The sequence below is a fragment of the Asparagus officinalis genome, chromosome 1 (assembly GCF_001876935.1).
Source record: "Asparagus officinalis chromosome 1, Aspof.V1, whole genome shotgun sequence".
In the NCBI taxonomy this organism is placed as follows: domain Eukaryota; kingdom Viridiplantae; phylum Streptophyta; class Magnoliopsida; order Asparagales; family Asparagaceae; genus Asparagus; species Asparagus officinalis.
The window spans coordinates 11,020,125-11,036,363 of record NC_033794.1 but is presented as its reverse complement, the minus strand read 5'-3'; the positions used below and the strand labels follow the sequence as shown (position 1 = coordinate 11,036,363).

Below are 16,239 nucleotides of genomic sequence, written 5' to 3'. Positions count from 1 at the left end.
TTAGCTTTTCAGATATAGCAAACAAATTGAAGAACTACTTTTGTCCACATAGCCTATATTTTTTTTAATATTATCTAATTTTATCATATATGTTTCTTTCGCATGCTTGCGCTTATATATCCGCATGTATATCCGTATCCGTATCTAATGTTAGCGGATATAGATATGAATTTTCCTTATCGAGTCATATCCGTGAGCGTATCGTATCCGTGATGGTTAAGATATATATATATATGTATATATATAAGTATATATTATATAATATATATATATGAGAAATGGGTGATGCCTTGGTGGCAACACACAAAATTGGTGCATTGGTAGTGAGGTGTCAAATCCTCCTCCATCATTCAATATGGGAACAATTCAAATGTTAGCTGAGTGGATGAGGATATGACACATCACTACAAAACAAAATTTGTGCTTGTACCAAGCATACCCATATTTCTCTCTCTCTCTCTCTCTCTCTATATATATATATATATATATATTATATATATATATTATAATATATATATATATATTATATATGAGCATATGGTATGCTTGGTACCAAGCACAAAAAGTTGTGTTTGGTAGTGATGTGTCTCCCTCTCCACTCATTCAATATGAGACCACATTCACGATGGTGGTGAGTGGATGAGGATGTGACAGCATCACTACCAAGCACAAAATTGTGGCTGGTACCAAGCATACCCATTTTTTCTCTCTCTCTCTCTCTCTCTCTCTATATATATAAATATATATATATATATATAATATACACGGTAAGTATCATATCCGGACATGATAAGTATCAAATCCTAGCCGTATCCGGACCGAATGTTGCCTACTACTTAAAATAATTCTTGCAAAGCCTAGACATTCTTGAAAATTTATCCTAGCAATACTTAATATAAAAAAAAAATTCCAAAAACGATAACTCGTGCCCAAATTAGCACACACGCTGGCGACTTGCGTCAGCTTGGACGCAAGCGCAACTGCGCAAGGTTGGACGGCACCGATTTCGTCGCTCCACCGCAGCACGGGGTCAAACCCAGACGGGCCAGACCTCCCCTAAACTCAACCTTTCCACCACCCGCGAACGTTAGCACTCGCCCCAGCTACAAAATCAGTACAAAAACCCCTCCGCTAAGTTTCTCTCTCCTGCCCGTGCGCTGCCCGAGCTGCCCGTTCCCCCCTCTCTCTCTCTACCAAGTACACCCCCTTCCTCCCCTTGCCGTCGCATTTTCTCTCTCCTCGCTTTCTCCCCTCTTTTCTCTCGGTCTCAGATCGCGAAATTCTCGACTCAAATCTCTCTCAAATTCCCTCGATTTCGCCGCCAATTTCCCTCTCCTCTCCCTTGCCCTTTCCCCTCTCTTACCGGATCCTCCGAATCCGCCGCCTTCGGTCCGATCCCAATCCCTCGGGGGTTGAAATTAGGGTTTTGAGGTGACTATCGCCGGTTGGATCTAGGGTTTTGCGAGGTGCACCAGCTGATGCTATTTCAGCGCCGATTTTGATTCTAGGGTTTCTAGTTTGGGGGAAATAGCTGGAATTGATGGTTCTAAAAAGGAGGGAAGACGATGAAGGGATATGCATGGAAGGGAAAGTGAGGATTGGAAACGACGGAGGCGGCACATGTGGCGTGTCCCTGCTCCGGCACCACCAGTAGTAGTATCGTCGTCGTCGTCGACCCCGGCTGATTTGTGGATCAAGAGCTCTGTCGATTCTTTTCTCAAGGTAAAGACGCCTTCTTTCGTTGGATTCATTCGATTTAGGGCTCTCAGTTTTGGGAAGATGTTATTTTTTTTTTGTAAAAGGTGGTTCCTTTGTTGGATTAAGGTCGGTTCTTTGACCGGACTAGATTGGGTTAGTTAGATTTTAAGATGGAAGTCCACTAGAGAAAAATTTGGGTTGAGTTAGTGATTGATGTTTTTCTGCGATTTTGTTGTGTTTATGTTTGAATTTTGTTGGTTTTGCTGAAAGATTGACCGATTGATAATGGAAGGTTTACGATATGTCTGTATTGGTGTTTGATGATCTCGTCAGGGTTCTTTGATGTTTGAGTAGGCTGTAAGGTTGGTTCTTTGAATGAACTGGATTGGACTGAAATTAGATTTAAGATGGAGGCAGATTAGGGAAAAGATTGGTTTGAGCAAGGGATTGGTGTTTCTGTTGTTTCTGTTTGAATTTTGTTGGTTCCTTAAAAGATCGATCAGTTTTTACCTGGAGATTTGCAGGCTTGGATTAGATTAGACTATTGGATGGACGTGCAGTTGTTTTTTGAAAGGCTAACTAGGAAAGATTAGGCGCTTGAGTAATTTGTTTGATAATTGATTGGTGAACTAGGCATTAGGAAATTCTTTAGTCTGTTTTTTATTTGGCGATTAGATTTTATGTTGAATTCTTAAGTTCTGCAAGTGTCTATCGGAGCTTTTGAACTGTTTTCTTTAGTGTTCCTGCTTGACAGATTGAAAGGTGCTTGGATTTTTGTGATTTGTTTACAATTTGATTTGTTTTCTGTTCTTTTTTATCTGATTCTTGTTTGTGGGTTCCTTTTTTCCTCCATGAATCAGGTGGTTGTTATGTTCTTTGCATCACCTCTCCCATCATTACTGACTTTCCATTTTATGAATTAAATTGGATGGTTGTTATCAAAAGGAAAAGTGTAAATATACACATTCTGCGACGACTATAGGACAAATACCATGCTCTTGATGTGTGCACAGACATCTTTACCTTATCATTTTTGTGATTCCATCAGTGCCATTAGAAGAATATTACGGTTGTTACTGATGGAACTAAATACATGATGGCAAATCGGTGAAAATAAAAATAAATGGATAATTGTATGAGTCCAATTCATTCATAAACTTCCATTTTGTGCATTACTGTAATGCGATTTTCTCCTATAATTAATATTAACAGATTTATACCTCTTTAAATTTTAATAGATGACATTTTATGTTAAGTGATATATGCTTGTCAGTGTGGTGTTAGTCAAGCTTATTTTTTTGGTCATGGTAAAACCTTGACGAGTCTTGCCTTTATTTCAGATTAGGAGGATGTTGGTCAGAAGTATCCAAGTTTTGCTTTAGGAAAGCAACAAATCCAATTGTGTTTACTTTTGTATTTCTTTTACTGTTGAAAATGTTCTCTGCACGAACTGTATTTTATTTGTTCTGTACATGCTTTGGCTCTCCCCAGTAATTCCTATGCTAAATCTTTTTTCTTTTTTCTTTGTTTTACTTTCCACTTTAGCAGGTGAGATTGATTGACTAAATTGCTCGTGTATTTACTCACCATCATAGCACTTCTTGTTGTGCATTCTCAGAACAAATTAGTTTTTTGATGCATAAATAATTTATTGTGTATTTGCAATCAAACTTGTTCTGATAATTTTCCATGGGCAATTGTAGAAGTGGGGCTTTTTTGGTGTAGAAGCACCTTTCTCGCGCTTGAAATTCCTAATTTGAGATAAATATTTAACCTCTCACTAATTAGTGTGTGGATTAATAAAGGTTAAACTTGCAAGGCAAACCTCCTGCTCAGTAATTTTACTTGTTTTCACTTAACTTGCTGTTCACAATGCTTCTACACAAATGATGCCTGAATTATCTCTACCGATGCAAGTACAATAGAGCTGTTATTCCCAAATATCATCGACTCTGTTTTATCTTTTTTCATTTAGTTATATGTTGCAATTATAGATATAATTTGCATGAGTTTACTGGCAGTTTGGTAACTTTGGTTAGAGCTTCAGGACAGGTTCTGCAGGTGTTAACATCATTACATTCTTCTTGTCAGATTACTTTCTTTGCTGCTGTTGCTGTAACTATACTTTTATGCTGTATTTGGTTTTATCTGCTGTTGGATTTTGTGTTAGCGCATCTAGCGCACCCTTTTTTAAAGCACATTTAGGAATTTTATATTTTTCTTGCTTGCTCTGAGTTATTGGAGCTAGGAACTTGGATAGATTTAAAAGTTTTAAAGGCTATTTGGTTTCACAAGAATTTGGTTGATTCTCGTATGGTATTTTTGGGTTCTTTTCCTTGGTAGGCCTCTTTAATTGTCAAAAAGGGTTCTGAGCAATGATTTTGTATTGAGCTTACTGTTGGAAGTCAATATATATACTTCAGCTTATGGTTGAAGTACGTAATTTGCAGAGATGAAATGAATTTGATTGGCAAATACTTTGTTTGTGGTTGTAGTTTCCATTGAATATCAAATATACTTTGCAGATGTTGGCCAAACTGTCATTTCCCATATTTACTTGATTTTAAACTTGTACTTTTCGTTTAATCAGATTTTTCCTTTGAGAAAGAGGCTAGAATATTGATATTCCATTGTTGTTGTGGAAGAGAATTATATTTGTTAACAAAATTATTGTGCTTTGCATATGGGTTTTGTTCTAAAATCTTAAGCTATTATTGGTATCACATGAGAAATAAAGACTATGGACTAATGCATTTGAGTCATGAATTTCATTCAATTCTGTTTGCATGCATTTGCACGTTCCCTGGAAATTGTATGATTGACTAATCGGAAAAATCTCCACCGACTCCGGGGACTCTTATTAAGAGATTTGTTGCCCCCTCTTTCATCATGAGTTATATACATAGCAAATTTCACATTTCATGTTAATGATTGTATATGAGAATCCGCTTTCTTATGAGATAAGAGTTTTATTGACCACTCCCTTATCATGAATTTTTCTGCTAGATTCTTTTTCCACCTAAATGAGTGTCTGCAGATATTTTACTTGATAACGTTTTCCCCCCAAAAAATCATAAAGACTAATTTGTTGTGTCTAGCCTCTGTCTTGTGACCTGGATTTGATTTATTTGTCTACTAATTGTTGGTACTGTTGTTTTTCTTGTTATATACCTGCTTTTCCTTCAAATTTTACTGAAGTTATAGCTACAATACACTCATGTTTTGGTTTACAGTGTTTAATTTACAATAGATTCGATTCTTTATTGAGTTTTATTTATAGATATAGATTGAGGGACGATGAGATGCTGTCTGGAGCATAACAAGTTGACCTTGTAAAAATTATGCTTATTGTCAGGACTTTCTTCTAGCTTGCGGAGAATATTCCTTGTCAGTCCTGACCTCGGGCACCTTTGCTATTATTTAATGGTTTTTACCCTTGCCTGAAGTGTGGATTTATTTTGCATCATGAGCAAATAATTATTACCTTACATGTGTTCTCAAATTATTCTTATTTTGCAGGACGGTCGCAAAATTTGTATAGGTGATTGTGCACTTTTTCAGGCTGGCAATGCCCCACCTTTTATTGGAATCATACGGTGGTTCACAACAGACAAGGAGGATTGTCTTAAATTATGTGTAAATTGGCTTTATCGACCTGCTGACATCAAGCTCGTGAAAGGCATACTACTAGAAGCAGCACCAAACGAAGTTTTTTATTCATTCCACCAGGACGTGATATCCGCTGCTTCATTGCTTCATCCGTGTAAAGTTGCTTTCCTCCGCAGGGGTGTTGAACTTCCACCAGGGTTGTCATCATTTGTGTGTAGGCGAGTGTATGACATTGCAAACAAGTGTTTATGGTGGTTAACAGACCAGGATTATATCAACGTGAGTTTTTTTTTGAGTGGTTGCAGTAGCTGTTGCTTTATTAAGATTATATTCACAATACACAGTGTTTTCTTGTCTCTCCTTTAATTTCTCAGGAGCGACAGGAAGAAGTAGATCATTTATTGGACAAGACACGAGTAGAAATGCATGCAGCAGTGCAATCAGGAGATCGTTCTCCAAAACCATTGAATGGTCCAACATCAACTCAGCAGTTAAAATCAGATACTGAGAGTCTGCAGAATAGTAGCAGTTCCTTCCCTTCACAGGTTAAGGGAAAGAAGAGGGAGAGAGGGGGTGATCAGGGAACAGAACCTATTAAGCGAGAACGTCCTACTAAGCTGGAGGATGGTGAATCTGCCAGTTCTAGACTCGACAATATGGCAAAAGCTGAGATTGCAAAAATAGCAGAAAAAGGGTCGCTAATAACTACAGAAGGTGTTGACAAGCTCGTGCATCTTATGCAACTGGATAAAAATGAGAGAAAAATTGATTTGTCTGGTAGGATATTGTTTGCAGATGTGATTGCATCTACTGATAGAATTGAATGTCTCGGTAGGTTTGTTCAGCTTAGGGGTGTGCCTGTTTTGGATGATTGGCTTCAGGAGGCCCACAAAGGTAAAACTGGTGATGGGAGTAGTCCTAAGGAAAGTGATAAAGGCACCGAGGAGCTACTCTTGGCTCTGCTTCGAGCACTTGATAAGTTACCTGTAAATCTTAACGCTTTACAGACTTGTAACATTGGCAAGTCGGTGAATCACTTGAGAACTCATAAAAACCTTGAAATCCAGAAGAAGGCACGGAGCCTTGTTGACACTTGGAAGAAACGTGTTGACGCAGAAATGAAACGTGTTGACGCAGAAATGACAAAGATCAATGATGCAAAATCTGGTGGATCTAACCAAGCTATGACATGGCCCGGGAAACAAGGGTTTTCTGAAGTTTCTCATGGAGGAGGCAAGCGGTCTGGGTCGGTTGAAACAATTACGAAGCCCCCTGGCACTCAGACATCCACATGTAGAACTGTAGTTGGTAAACCTGGTCATGCTGATGCTATTGTGAAGTCGACGCCAGTAGCACAAGGATCTCTGAAATTGTCGTCATCAGCATCTTTGCCTGCTTCTGTGTCAATTAGCTTGAAGGATTCACCAGGCAAAGGAGCTGGTGGCAGTGGAAACTCAGATTTGCCACTGGCAACTGTGAAAGAGGAGAAGAGTAGCAGTTCCAGTCAGTCCCAGAACAATAGTCAGTCTTGCTCAAGTGACCATGCTAAGAGAATGAGTTCTTCGTGGAAAGAAGATGCTAGGAGTTCTACTGCAGGGTCAATGAGTGCTAACAAGACCTCTGGTGGTTCTTCTCGCAATCGAAGGTCAAGTAATGGATTGTTGGCAAGTGGTGTTTCTGGAGTTCAGAAGGAAACTAATTTGGTTAAGGCTGTCTCTGTTAACAGGAGTGCACCTATGGATAAAGTCTCTAGTCAGTCTGGATTGTCATCTGAGGCTGGTGCAGATCATGGCAACAGCCACAGGTTGATTGTTAGGCTTCCTAATCCTGGCCGTAGCCCTGCTCGAGGTGCTAATGGAGGTTCTCTTGAGGATCCTTCAATCCCAAGTAGCAGAACATCATCTCCTGGTGCCTCTGATAAACATGATCAAACTGACCGGAAAATAAAACTTAAAGGTGATGCATATCGGTCTCATATATCAGCAGATGTGAATGCAGAATCTTGGCAGAGCAATGATGTAAAAGAAGCACTGGTTGGGTCAGATGAGGGCGAGCGTTCGCCGGCAACTGTTCTTGATGAAGAGAGGGGACAAGATGCCCCGAGACCTGCATGTTCGTCATCAGGTAATGGGAAGGGGGTTTTCTTAACTGAACCCAAATCAAGGGATTCATTCAGCTCCATGAATGCCTTGATAGAAAGCTGTGCCAAGTACTCTGAGCCTAGTGCTCTTTCAGCAGGGGATGATATAGGGATCAATCTGCTTGCAAATGTTGCTGCTGGAGAAATCTCGAAATCAGACTTGGTTTCCCCCTCTGCATCTCCAAGAAGGTCCCCTAAAGAGGAGCATAGCGAGGTTAAGTCAAGATTTTCATGTGAAGATGGTGGGGGTCAGAACGATGGCCACTCTGATGAAAATGCAGATTTTGACTCCACAAAGCAGGGGAAGGACGTAGCTCCACTGCTTTCTAGCGAGAAGTTACAGGAGACAAGCTTGCGCCCATCAGGTGACAGAAAAATTGTCTCCCTTATTCAGGAAAATAAATTGAAAAGTGAGCATAGTATACACCTCTCTGTTTCCAGTGTCAATTTGCGTAAAACTGCAGAATATCCAATGAAACCTGAGGTAAAATCTGAAGAAAGAACTAATAAATCTTTATTTTTCTCTATTCTTGTGCAGATATGAAGGGAGCAGTGGAGAGCAAGGGAGCCAATCAGTCAGCAGTGGATGATAAGAAGCAAGTTGATTGCACTCATGAGAAGATTGCAGACAGCACTGCAAAACATTCCAATTTAGCTGGGAGCTCTTTGGGTGAAAATCCCATGACTGGTGAAAAACCTGAGAAGTTGGTAGCTGAGGAGTCTTCACCTGACAGCCCTATAGTCAATGAGGTGCCTAGTGATGCCACCTTAGCTAATCAGCCGCAACTTCCCATTGAAGAAAGTCATTCCCTGACTTCTGATAGAAATGGCAATGATGCTAAACCGTCCTCTACTGATAAGTTTTCTTGTTTGGAAACTGCTGATGTGTGCACAAGTAGAAAATCAGATGGATTTAAGGATGATAACTTGAAACCTGCTAATAGTGCGAGGAAAGAGCAAACTGCTCTTGCTTCTAGAAGTAATGAGCAGGCTGGGTCAGCTGCTGTGTCCCCAAACACCATTTCTGGGATTGGTGTGATTTTAGAAAGAAAGGAGGCTCCCACAGAAGAATCTGATAAATGTGCAAAATCTGTTGCTTCTAAGTTATCCGGGGCTGATCCGGATAAAAAGGAGAAAACTACTTCTGCTGATGTATCATCAGTTTTGGTTACTTCTGACGCTGACAATGGAGCCAAACTTGATTTTGATTTAAATGAGGGCTTTTCTGGAGATGATGGTAACCAGAGCGAACATGTCATCTCTGCTGCGCCGGTTTCTTCACCCTCAGTTCATTTGCCTGCTATATCTCCCTTTGCACCAGCTACGATCACAGTGGCTGCTCCTGCAAAACGTCCATTCGTGCCACCTGAAAACTTGCTGAAGAGTAAGGGAGAGCCTGGGTGGAGAGGTTCAGCTGCTACTAGCGCATTTCGCCCGGCAGAACCTCGAAAAGTACTTGAGATGCCACTCAATACTTCTGATGTGAAGTCAGCAGATTCTGCTGGTAAGCAGAGTCGCCCCGCTTTCGAAATTGATCTTAATGTTGCTGACGAGAGGGTTCTTGAAGACCTAGCCTCACCGAGCTCTCCACAGACCACCGGCTCTGAGTCAGGGGTCATTAGTAATCGTGATGCACCTACTCGTAGCGCTGGAGGACTAGATCTTGACCTGAATAAAGTCGATGAAAGTACAGATAATGGGCAGTTCTTGGCTAGCAGTAGTAGTAGATTGGAAACGCCAATTATGTCTATGAAACCAATTTCTCGAGGATTCCCTAATGGCGAGGCGAATATGTTTAGGGATTTTGACCTCAATAATGGACCAGGAGTTGATGAAGTGGGTACAGATACTCTCCCAAAAAATCAACATGCAAAAAATAGTAATAATATGCCGTTCTTGCCCCAATTTTCTGGCCTCAGAATGGGCAATACAGAAATAGGAAATGTTTCATCATGGTTCCCTCCTGGTAACTCCTATCCTGCTGTTGCAATACCGTCATTTTTGCCTGATAGAGGAGAGCAGACTTTTCCTATTGTCACAGCTCCTGGATCCCAGAGGATTTTGGGTTCAGTTTCAGGCGGTGGAACTTTTGGCGGTGATGTTTACAGAGGCCCAGTGCTTTCATCATCCCCTGCCATGACATTTTCGCATGCTACATCATTTCCTTATCCTGCTGGATTCCCTTTCGGCTCTAGTTTTCCTCTCACTTCAACCTCTTTTGATTCTCCTAGTGCAGCTTCTTGCTACCCTGCAATTCCTTCTCAGCTTGTGGGTCAAGCAGCTGCTGTGTCTTCTCATTACGCAAGGCCATACATGATAAATTTACCAGAAGGAAGTGCGAGTGCTGGACAAGAGAGCATTAGGAAATGGAGCAGGCAAGGTCTCGATCTCAATGCAGGTCCTGGGGGAGGTGGGGATGTAGATGTGAAAGATGAGCGACTACCTTCATCATCATCACGACAGCTACCTGTTTTTAGTTCCCAGGCATTTGTAGAAGAGCAGGCTAGGATGTACCATCAGGTTTCAGGTGGTGGCATCAAAAGGAAGGATCGAGAAGGAGGCTCTTGGGATGAAAGACTTTACAAGCAATCCTCTTGGCAGTAGTGATACAAGAAAAGGATGTGTTCATCTTTGACAGTATCTGGTGAGTTTCAGATGCTTTCTTGATATTCATCGTAGCTGTGTAAATGTGACCCCTGTACTATTGCCAAATTGAAGTTACTACCCTGTAGTTCTATTGTTGTAGATAGACTCCCTAATTGAAAAATTTGTCCCTTTTTAGGGCTTTGTTTGCAACCATTGATTTTCACTCACGGGGTCTATTGTCTGCAACAATATAACTGTTTCAGAGCGTCTATCTGCAACAACAGAACTACAGAGTTAGGTTCAATTTGGTGATAGTACAGGGGGTTTAACCGCAATTAACCCAATGTTATTCCAGTTTCCCAACTTTTCCTCCACTATAGCGCATATTGATGACTTTGCACCCTGCACAGGCACAGGGCGGGTGTAGAGTCAGTTCTCATGCTTGGTCACTAAATTTATACAAACAACACATGGCATGCTTCACGGTGTTTCCCTTGGGGATGGCTTGGAACTCGAGAAGAAATCAAATTTTACTGTAATTCTTGTAAATGTTGAGATCATGCTCTCCCCTGAAATGATTTTCATAGTTTCAGTATGTGTTGCTACCGAGAAACTGGTGGAAGGCTTTCCATGCCTCAAGGATAAAGGATGGTAAGGATTATCATCCTCCCATGTTCTTTTTTATGCACTTCGCCCGGGTATGGGATTGTAATTAAGTTTGGTGAGTTTGCCCAGATGTTTGGGAACATTCTTAATTTTGTAGTTGGATGGATAATGTAGGGTAGTTCCTTTGTATAGATATTGACTGTTGACACACATATCTGCGACATAAGTTAGGTTGGCGTGTTCAGTTAGGAACTTTACTGCCCTGGAAAAAAAAACATGCTTCCGTCTGGCATCGAGCTCACCTCTTATTATACATGGAGTGCCCCGACAAACGAGATTGTATTTTTCGTGGTCCGAGTATGTAGCATATGTGTTTCCCCTATCTTCATTCTTGCACTTTAGTGGTTTTGATTGTCTTATAACTGACAATTTCTCTCTTTCTCATTCTGTGATTGTTTGCATTCCCAACTTGAATAGTTTTTGCTGTTGGTTTCGATTGTAGTTTTGTAACTGCTCTGCCAGATGTTGTACAGTGTTATTTTTACAGAATTTTTGTTATCTGAATTGTCGTATCTCGTCTCGCTAGCTTAGACTTGCCATTGGTTTGTAGTCTTGCACGCTTGACATCCTTCTGTTGCCCTGCAATGTGTTTGCATGCCAAATATGCATCGAATGAGCAAATCACTCATGTCAATACTGGGAAATGATATCAGACAACAACGTAGATTGTTGTTGTAAGTGGAATCAGGTAATTGTATTCTCGTCATGGTGTAATTGTTGTCTTATTGAGGGATTGAATGAATATACGGCTCTTGAGCTTTCTGGGGGCTATTATAATGTTTATAGTTCGATTAACTTATAGTTGCATGAACAATGAAAGCTCAAATTGCTGATGTTGGGGCTTTCCGCTCAAAATGTTTACGGACTGATCCGTTTCTAGGATGTGCATATTTCAAAATTTTAATTATTAAGTATTACATGCGCTATTCATTTAGGTATGTATTACGAAAATTAGGTTTCAGATTCTGGGGTTCACTTGGCTGGCACCTAGTCAAGGTTTCTATTAAAATAATAATAATAATAAAACTTGATGCCGTTGATAAATGATATGATGCGTCACTTGGAAATATCGAGTCTCGCTTCATGAGGCACTTGCCTTTCAACTTTGTTTAAGTTTTGTTTAATTCATTCAAGTTGCAGCTCCGGGCCAACAAAGTTTGTCCAGGTTCAGAGTCTATATTTATTACGTAGTCTAAATTAAGCAAGACAAGACGAGGTGGCCAGTTCTGCTGCGAGATTCAAAAGCAGCCAGGTGTACATAATCCAAAAAAAAAGAAATAAAAAAAAAAGATAAACCGAGCAAAAAGACGCAGGTTGATTTCTTCATGCCTGAGCTGAGGTATGGCCCACCACTCTAGCCTTCCCTTTCATCAAATCAATCACGCTACTGCTGCTGTGATTGAGATTTTGCCTTTTGACAATGACATGAGAGAGGGGGATAAAGATAAACTATAGACTCTAAGGGATGGGGGGCAACGGCTCTTACTTTTCCCTTTCTGACGTTTGACAGTCTGTGATATCACATGAATCATATTAATTCCCTCATAATCATCCATCCGTCTCTTTCACTCTCATGTTGTCTGTCCCCTTCATGTGTTGAAAATGTCACATTCTGCTGGCAAATCCACCTCCACTGCATTAAAATAGAGGAAAGAAAGTGAAGGTTAGCAAAACTGTCTCTTCAAAGAAACGTGTGGTTGTAATTGCCAACTTTTTCTGATACAGAGATCTTGTTTTGTTTGGTCCCTCTACACCCTTTTTGGTGTTTTTTTTTGTTTTCTTTTTTAAATAAAGGATTGTATATTTATTAAGAATAAAATATTGTATATGTGATAATGACAAGCGAACAACACACTGCGCCGCTAATCCTTTCTGAATTGCAAAATCAAACCTACGAAACACGTACTCAGCGGACTTTGCTGTCGTCACATTCTTATTCATGAATTTCTGTACCCTCCTGAGGAACTCCGCCGCATCAGCTGTAAGGAAACCAAACGTATCGAAAACGAACGGGATGAAGTAGTTGTGGTTGTACTCAACAGACCCTTTCTTTTTAGCTTTTGGTTTTATTTTAGGCTAAAATTTAAAAGGCCCCTCTGATCTTTAGGGGGGATTAAACATAATTTTTCTAAACTTTATTTTTCTCACAAAATTCCCTAATTTTGGGGTGTCTCATAAGTCATAACCCTTCTTTCCCACATAATTTCAAACTTGATCTCATTGGACCCTCCTACATTAATTTGAAAATAACTAATTTTTCTTAGGAGAAGAAAACATTTAAATTTTAGGGGAAAGAGAGTACATTTCTTAAATGATAACAGACGAAGTTTTTAAAAAAAAATTATCCAAGATATTTTATTTATTTGCAAATTGCACTGAAAAGGGGCCAGGTGAGATAAAATTAAAGTTGAAAGATGTTTTGAAGACACCTCAAAGTATCAGAATAGTCATGTGAAATTCAAAACGGTTATGTGCAACAACCCCCAAAAATTAGGGGGTTTTGTGAAGTTCCCCTTTTATTTTGTTGTTATGGGGGTGTTGGTGGGGATACATGTCTCAAAAAATGCACCCACCAGGATGACACATGAATGGCTTAAGTTATTGCAGGGTACATAAACTTTTTTCTTTTTCTTCACTTTATTTGTATTATTCTAATGAGAAGAAGAGAAGGTTCCCTGGCTGCAAGTGCTAATGGTCAGTGGCCACCCAAAAATATAATGGCATAAAGGCGCAAGTAGCAATGTGCACTTTTTGCATGGCCCTAAATATCAACATGGTTACTTGTTTATAAAAGTATATAGATACATATCTTAAGTGTTAATTTCTCCTCAACCATTTCTTCTTCCTCCTCCCCCTCCTTTTGCTTCGATCTCCTCCTTTCTCCTAAAAACTCGTTACAATGGTGGTTGCCTTTTTTCTTTCCCCCCCTTCCTCTCGACGATGAAGCTTATCCCCCATTGTCTCATTAGCGGACCTTGGCGCCTGTAATTTTGGGGTCATATCTCCCTTCTGATTAAGTTATTAGGTTTTTTACGGGGAAATCATAATCAAAATTCTATAGATCGACATGCAGGTAGCTATTCACTAACGGCTGAATATGACTTTTTTTTTTCCAGTGCCATAGTTGGAGTTAAGGGATGAAAGGATGTGAATATGCACGCGCTAGATATAACTGTATTCGTATCTTATAGAATGCAACTATAAATACTAAATATCTATGTCTAATAGGGTATCGATATAAATGCGAGTATGCATGCGCTGGTTTAGGTCTACAGTTAGCAGCTCGCCCAAATGTATCCTTTATACTGGGCTGAATGAGCTCGGATGGTGGGCCAATGACTAGTGTGATCCTTTTATATCGTTATCTAAGTGGGCTTTGTAGATTTCTTCGGCTCCCCAAGACGGATAGAAGTGGGCCGTTGGGATATCCTTTCACTCGATCGCACACATCCTCAAAAGGCTTACCTTATTTGCTTGGGGCAACCTAAAAAAAAGAAAAGAAAAAAAGGTGATAAATAATTTCTGTCTTTCTTGAAGCAAAAATATTCTGCAGATGCACGCAGCGCGCTCGCACTACAAATGAATGCATCGAGGGGTTTCGAATGTGAGTTTTTCTTTTTAAGTTTTCTTTTCCAAACTTGTTCTTCTCGTAAGTTTTAAAGTGTAATCCTCGGTGCCAAATATCTTGGAAATTTTTAAAAGTGTGACTCGCATGATCAAAATGCTAGATTTTTTTTAAAAGTAAAAACAATAGATAAGAAACGGTACATCAACACGCACTTAAATAATGTTTTAAACCCCTAGATTACTAATTAATGAAAGTTTAGTCAGAAAGTACTTGAGAAAATGATGGCAGCTATAACAACCAACACTTTTGAAAAGCCAAAAGCTATAACAACTTACATTTGACTCGAAAGATATGAAAAGTTTCTCCCAATCAAAATAATGGTAAGTGGTGATATAGTACGCAATATAAAATGGTTAAGAAATTTGTTTTTCTCATGTGGGGTTGGGTTTTATCGGACTAGCTGAATTTCCTAGCTGGAATTTGACATCAAATTCCAAATTAGAGTTTATTTTCCTATATATATATATATATATATATATATCTCAAGTATCGAGGAAGTACATACCACAGTACAATCTTAAAAAAAAAAATTGTGAAGCAACTATTTGCTCATTCGCGCCTTTATTTAGTTAAGCAAATTAATCTCATAAAGGTTGGGACCCATTTGATTTATTTCTTCTCTCTCACTTTTTTTTTGTGTTGTGTTTTTGTTGTTTTGTTTTCCGAAGTAGTACATTATTTGATGTTTGAGAATATCAAGTAATTTTTCAATTCAGATTATTGGAAATACAAATTACAATTCTCATCTGACCCTCTAATTTAACTCCAACCCGACTAGCATATATTAACTTGTGTGATCAAGCTGGTACTCGCCATATATGCGTCAACCCAAAATACCCTATCATTAATCATATCATATGTAGAATTGATCTGAATTATTCTAAATATCTCGACATCTCTTTATGTGCGCTCGAGGAGAATGTGCATATAAAGCAGTACTACGCTCAAATTCGAATGTTCTTTGATGGCAAAAGTTACAGGACATAAGTCGCCCAAAAAAAAAAAAAAGAACAAAAGAATGTACGGTCCTTCCCTAAGGGGACCTCTTGTGGCCGTGATGGCCTTCGAGCCCAACACTTGTTAGATGCATTTTGTGGTCTGGAGTTCACTATTGCTAACGACCTTCTCACAGCTCTAGCTCCAGTGATTAATTAGTGGTTGCAAGAGCGTTATCCGGTCTCATTGGCAGAGTTTATTGCTAGTGCTCCCCTCACTCCGTTGTTGAAGAGTGATGGGGGCATAAGGCCGATTGCGGTAACCATTTGGAGGCGTCTCGTCTCTAAAGTGGTCATGTAAAAGGTGGGGAAGGACATGGCGAGTTATTTGGGAGATTTTTAGTTTGGGGTGGGAGTCTCGGGAGGGCAGAATCAGTTTTGCATGCCGTTAATAGGTTCGTTGATGTCCATCATGAGGAGGACTCGCTCTCCATGCTTTTAGTCGACTTTCGGAATGCATTTAACTTGGTCGACAGGAGTAGTATGTTGCGGAAAGTGCGCCTTAAGTGTTCGACGATCTCTCTTTGGGTGGAATTTCTATATGTGCAGCCCGCTAGACTGTATTTCGGAGTAGATTTCATTTGGTTTGCTCGGGGGATCCAGCAGGGGGATCCGTTAGGACCTATATTGTTCGCGCTCACGCTTCACCCGTTGATTCTTCGAGTGTAGGAAGAGTGCAAGTTGGCTCTTCATGCTTGGTACTTGGACGATGAGTCCTTGGTCGGGGATACTTTGGAGATTTCTAAGGCATATAAGGTGATCAAGACTGAAGGCGCAAGGCTCGGATTGGGCCTCAATGTCACCAAAACTAAATTATTCTGGCCCTCACCGGATCCTAGGAGTTTGCTGGAGGGGCTTTTTCCCTTGGACATCGTTGGCCTCGTGATGGAGTAAGGCTTTTAGGTGGAGCTATTAAC

General features: G+C 40.0%; 1 protein-coding gene across 3 annotated transcripts; it reads left to right on the top strand.

The window, feature by feature from the left end:
• Positions 1,155 to 11,137, top strand: LOC109849685. Of its 3 annotated transcripts, none has more exons than XM_020419564.1 (5): positions 1,155 to 1,722; positions 5,218 to 5,586; positions 5,682 to 7,812; positions 7,986 to 10,091; positions 10,444 to 11,137. In XM_020419564.1, exons 1-4 carry the CDS (start codon positions 1,576 to 1,578, stop codon positions 10,049 to 10,051), a joined length of 4,713 nt encoding a protein of 1,570 aa, XP_020275153.1. In that variant the 5' UTR covers positions 1,155 to 1,575; the 3' UTR covers positions 10,052 to 10,091; positions 10,444 to 11,137. The 3 variants fall into 3 exon arrangements, with proteins under 3 accessions (XP_020275153.1, XP_020275144.1, XP_020275137.1); XM_020419555.1 differs by lacking the exon at positions 10,444 to 11,137 and adding an exon at positions 10,230 to 10,432 and having other exon boundaries at positions 5,682 to 7,857; XM_020419548.1 differs by having other exon boundaries at positions 1,156 to 1,722; positions 5,682 to 7,857.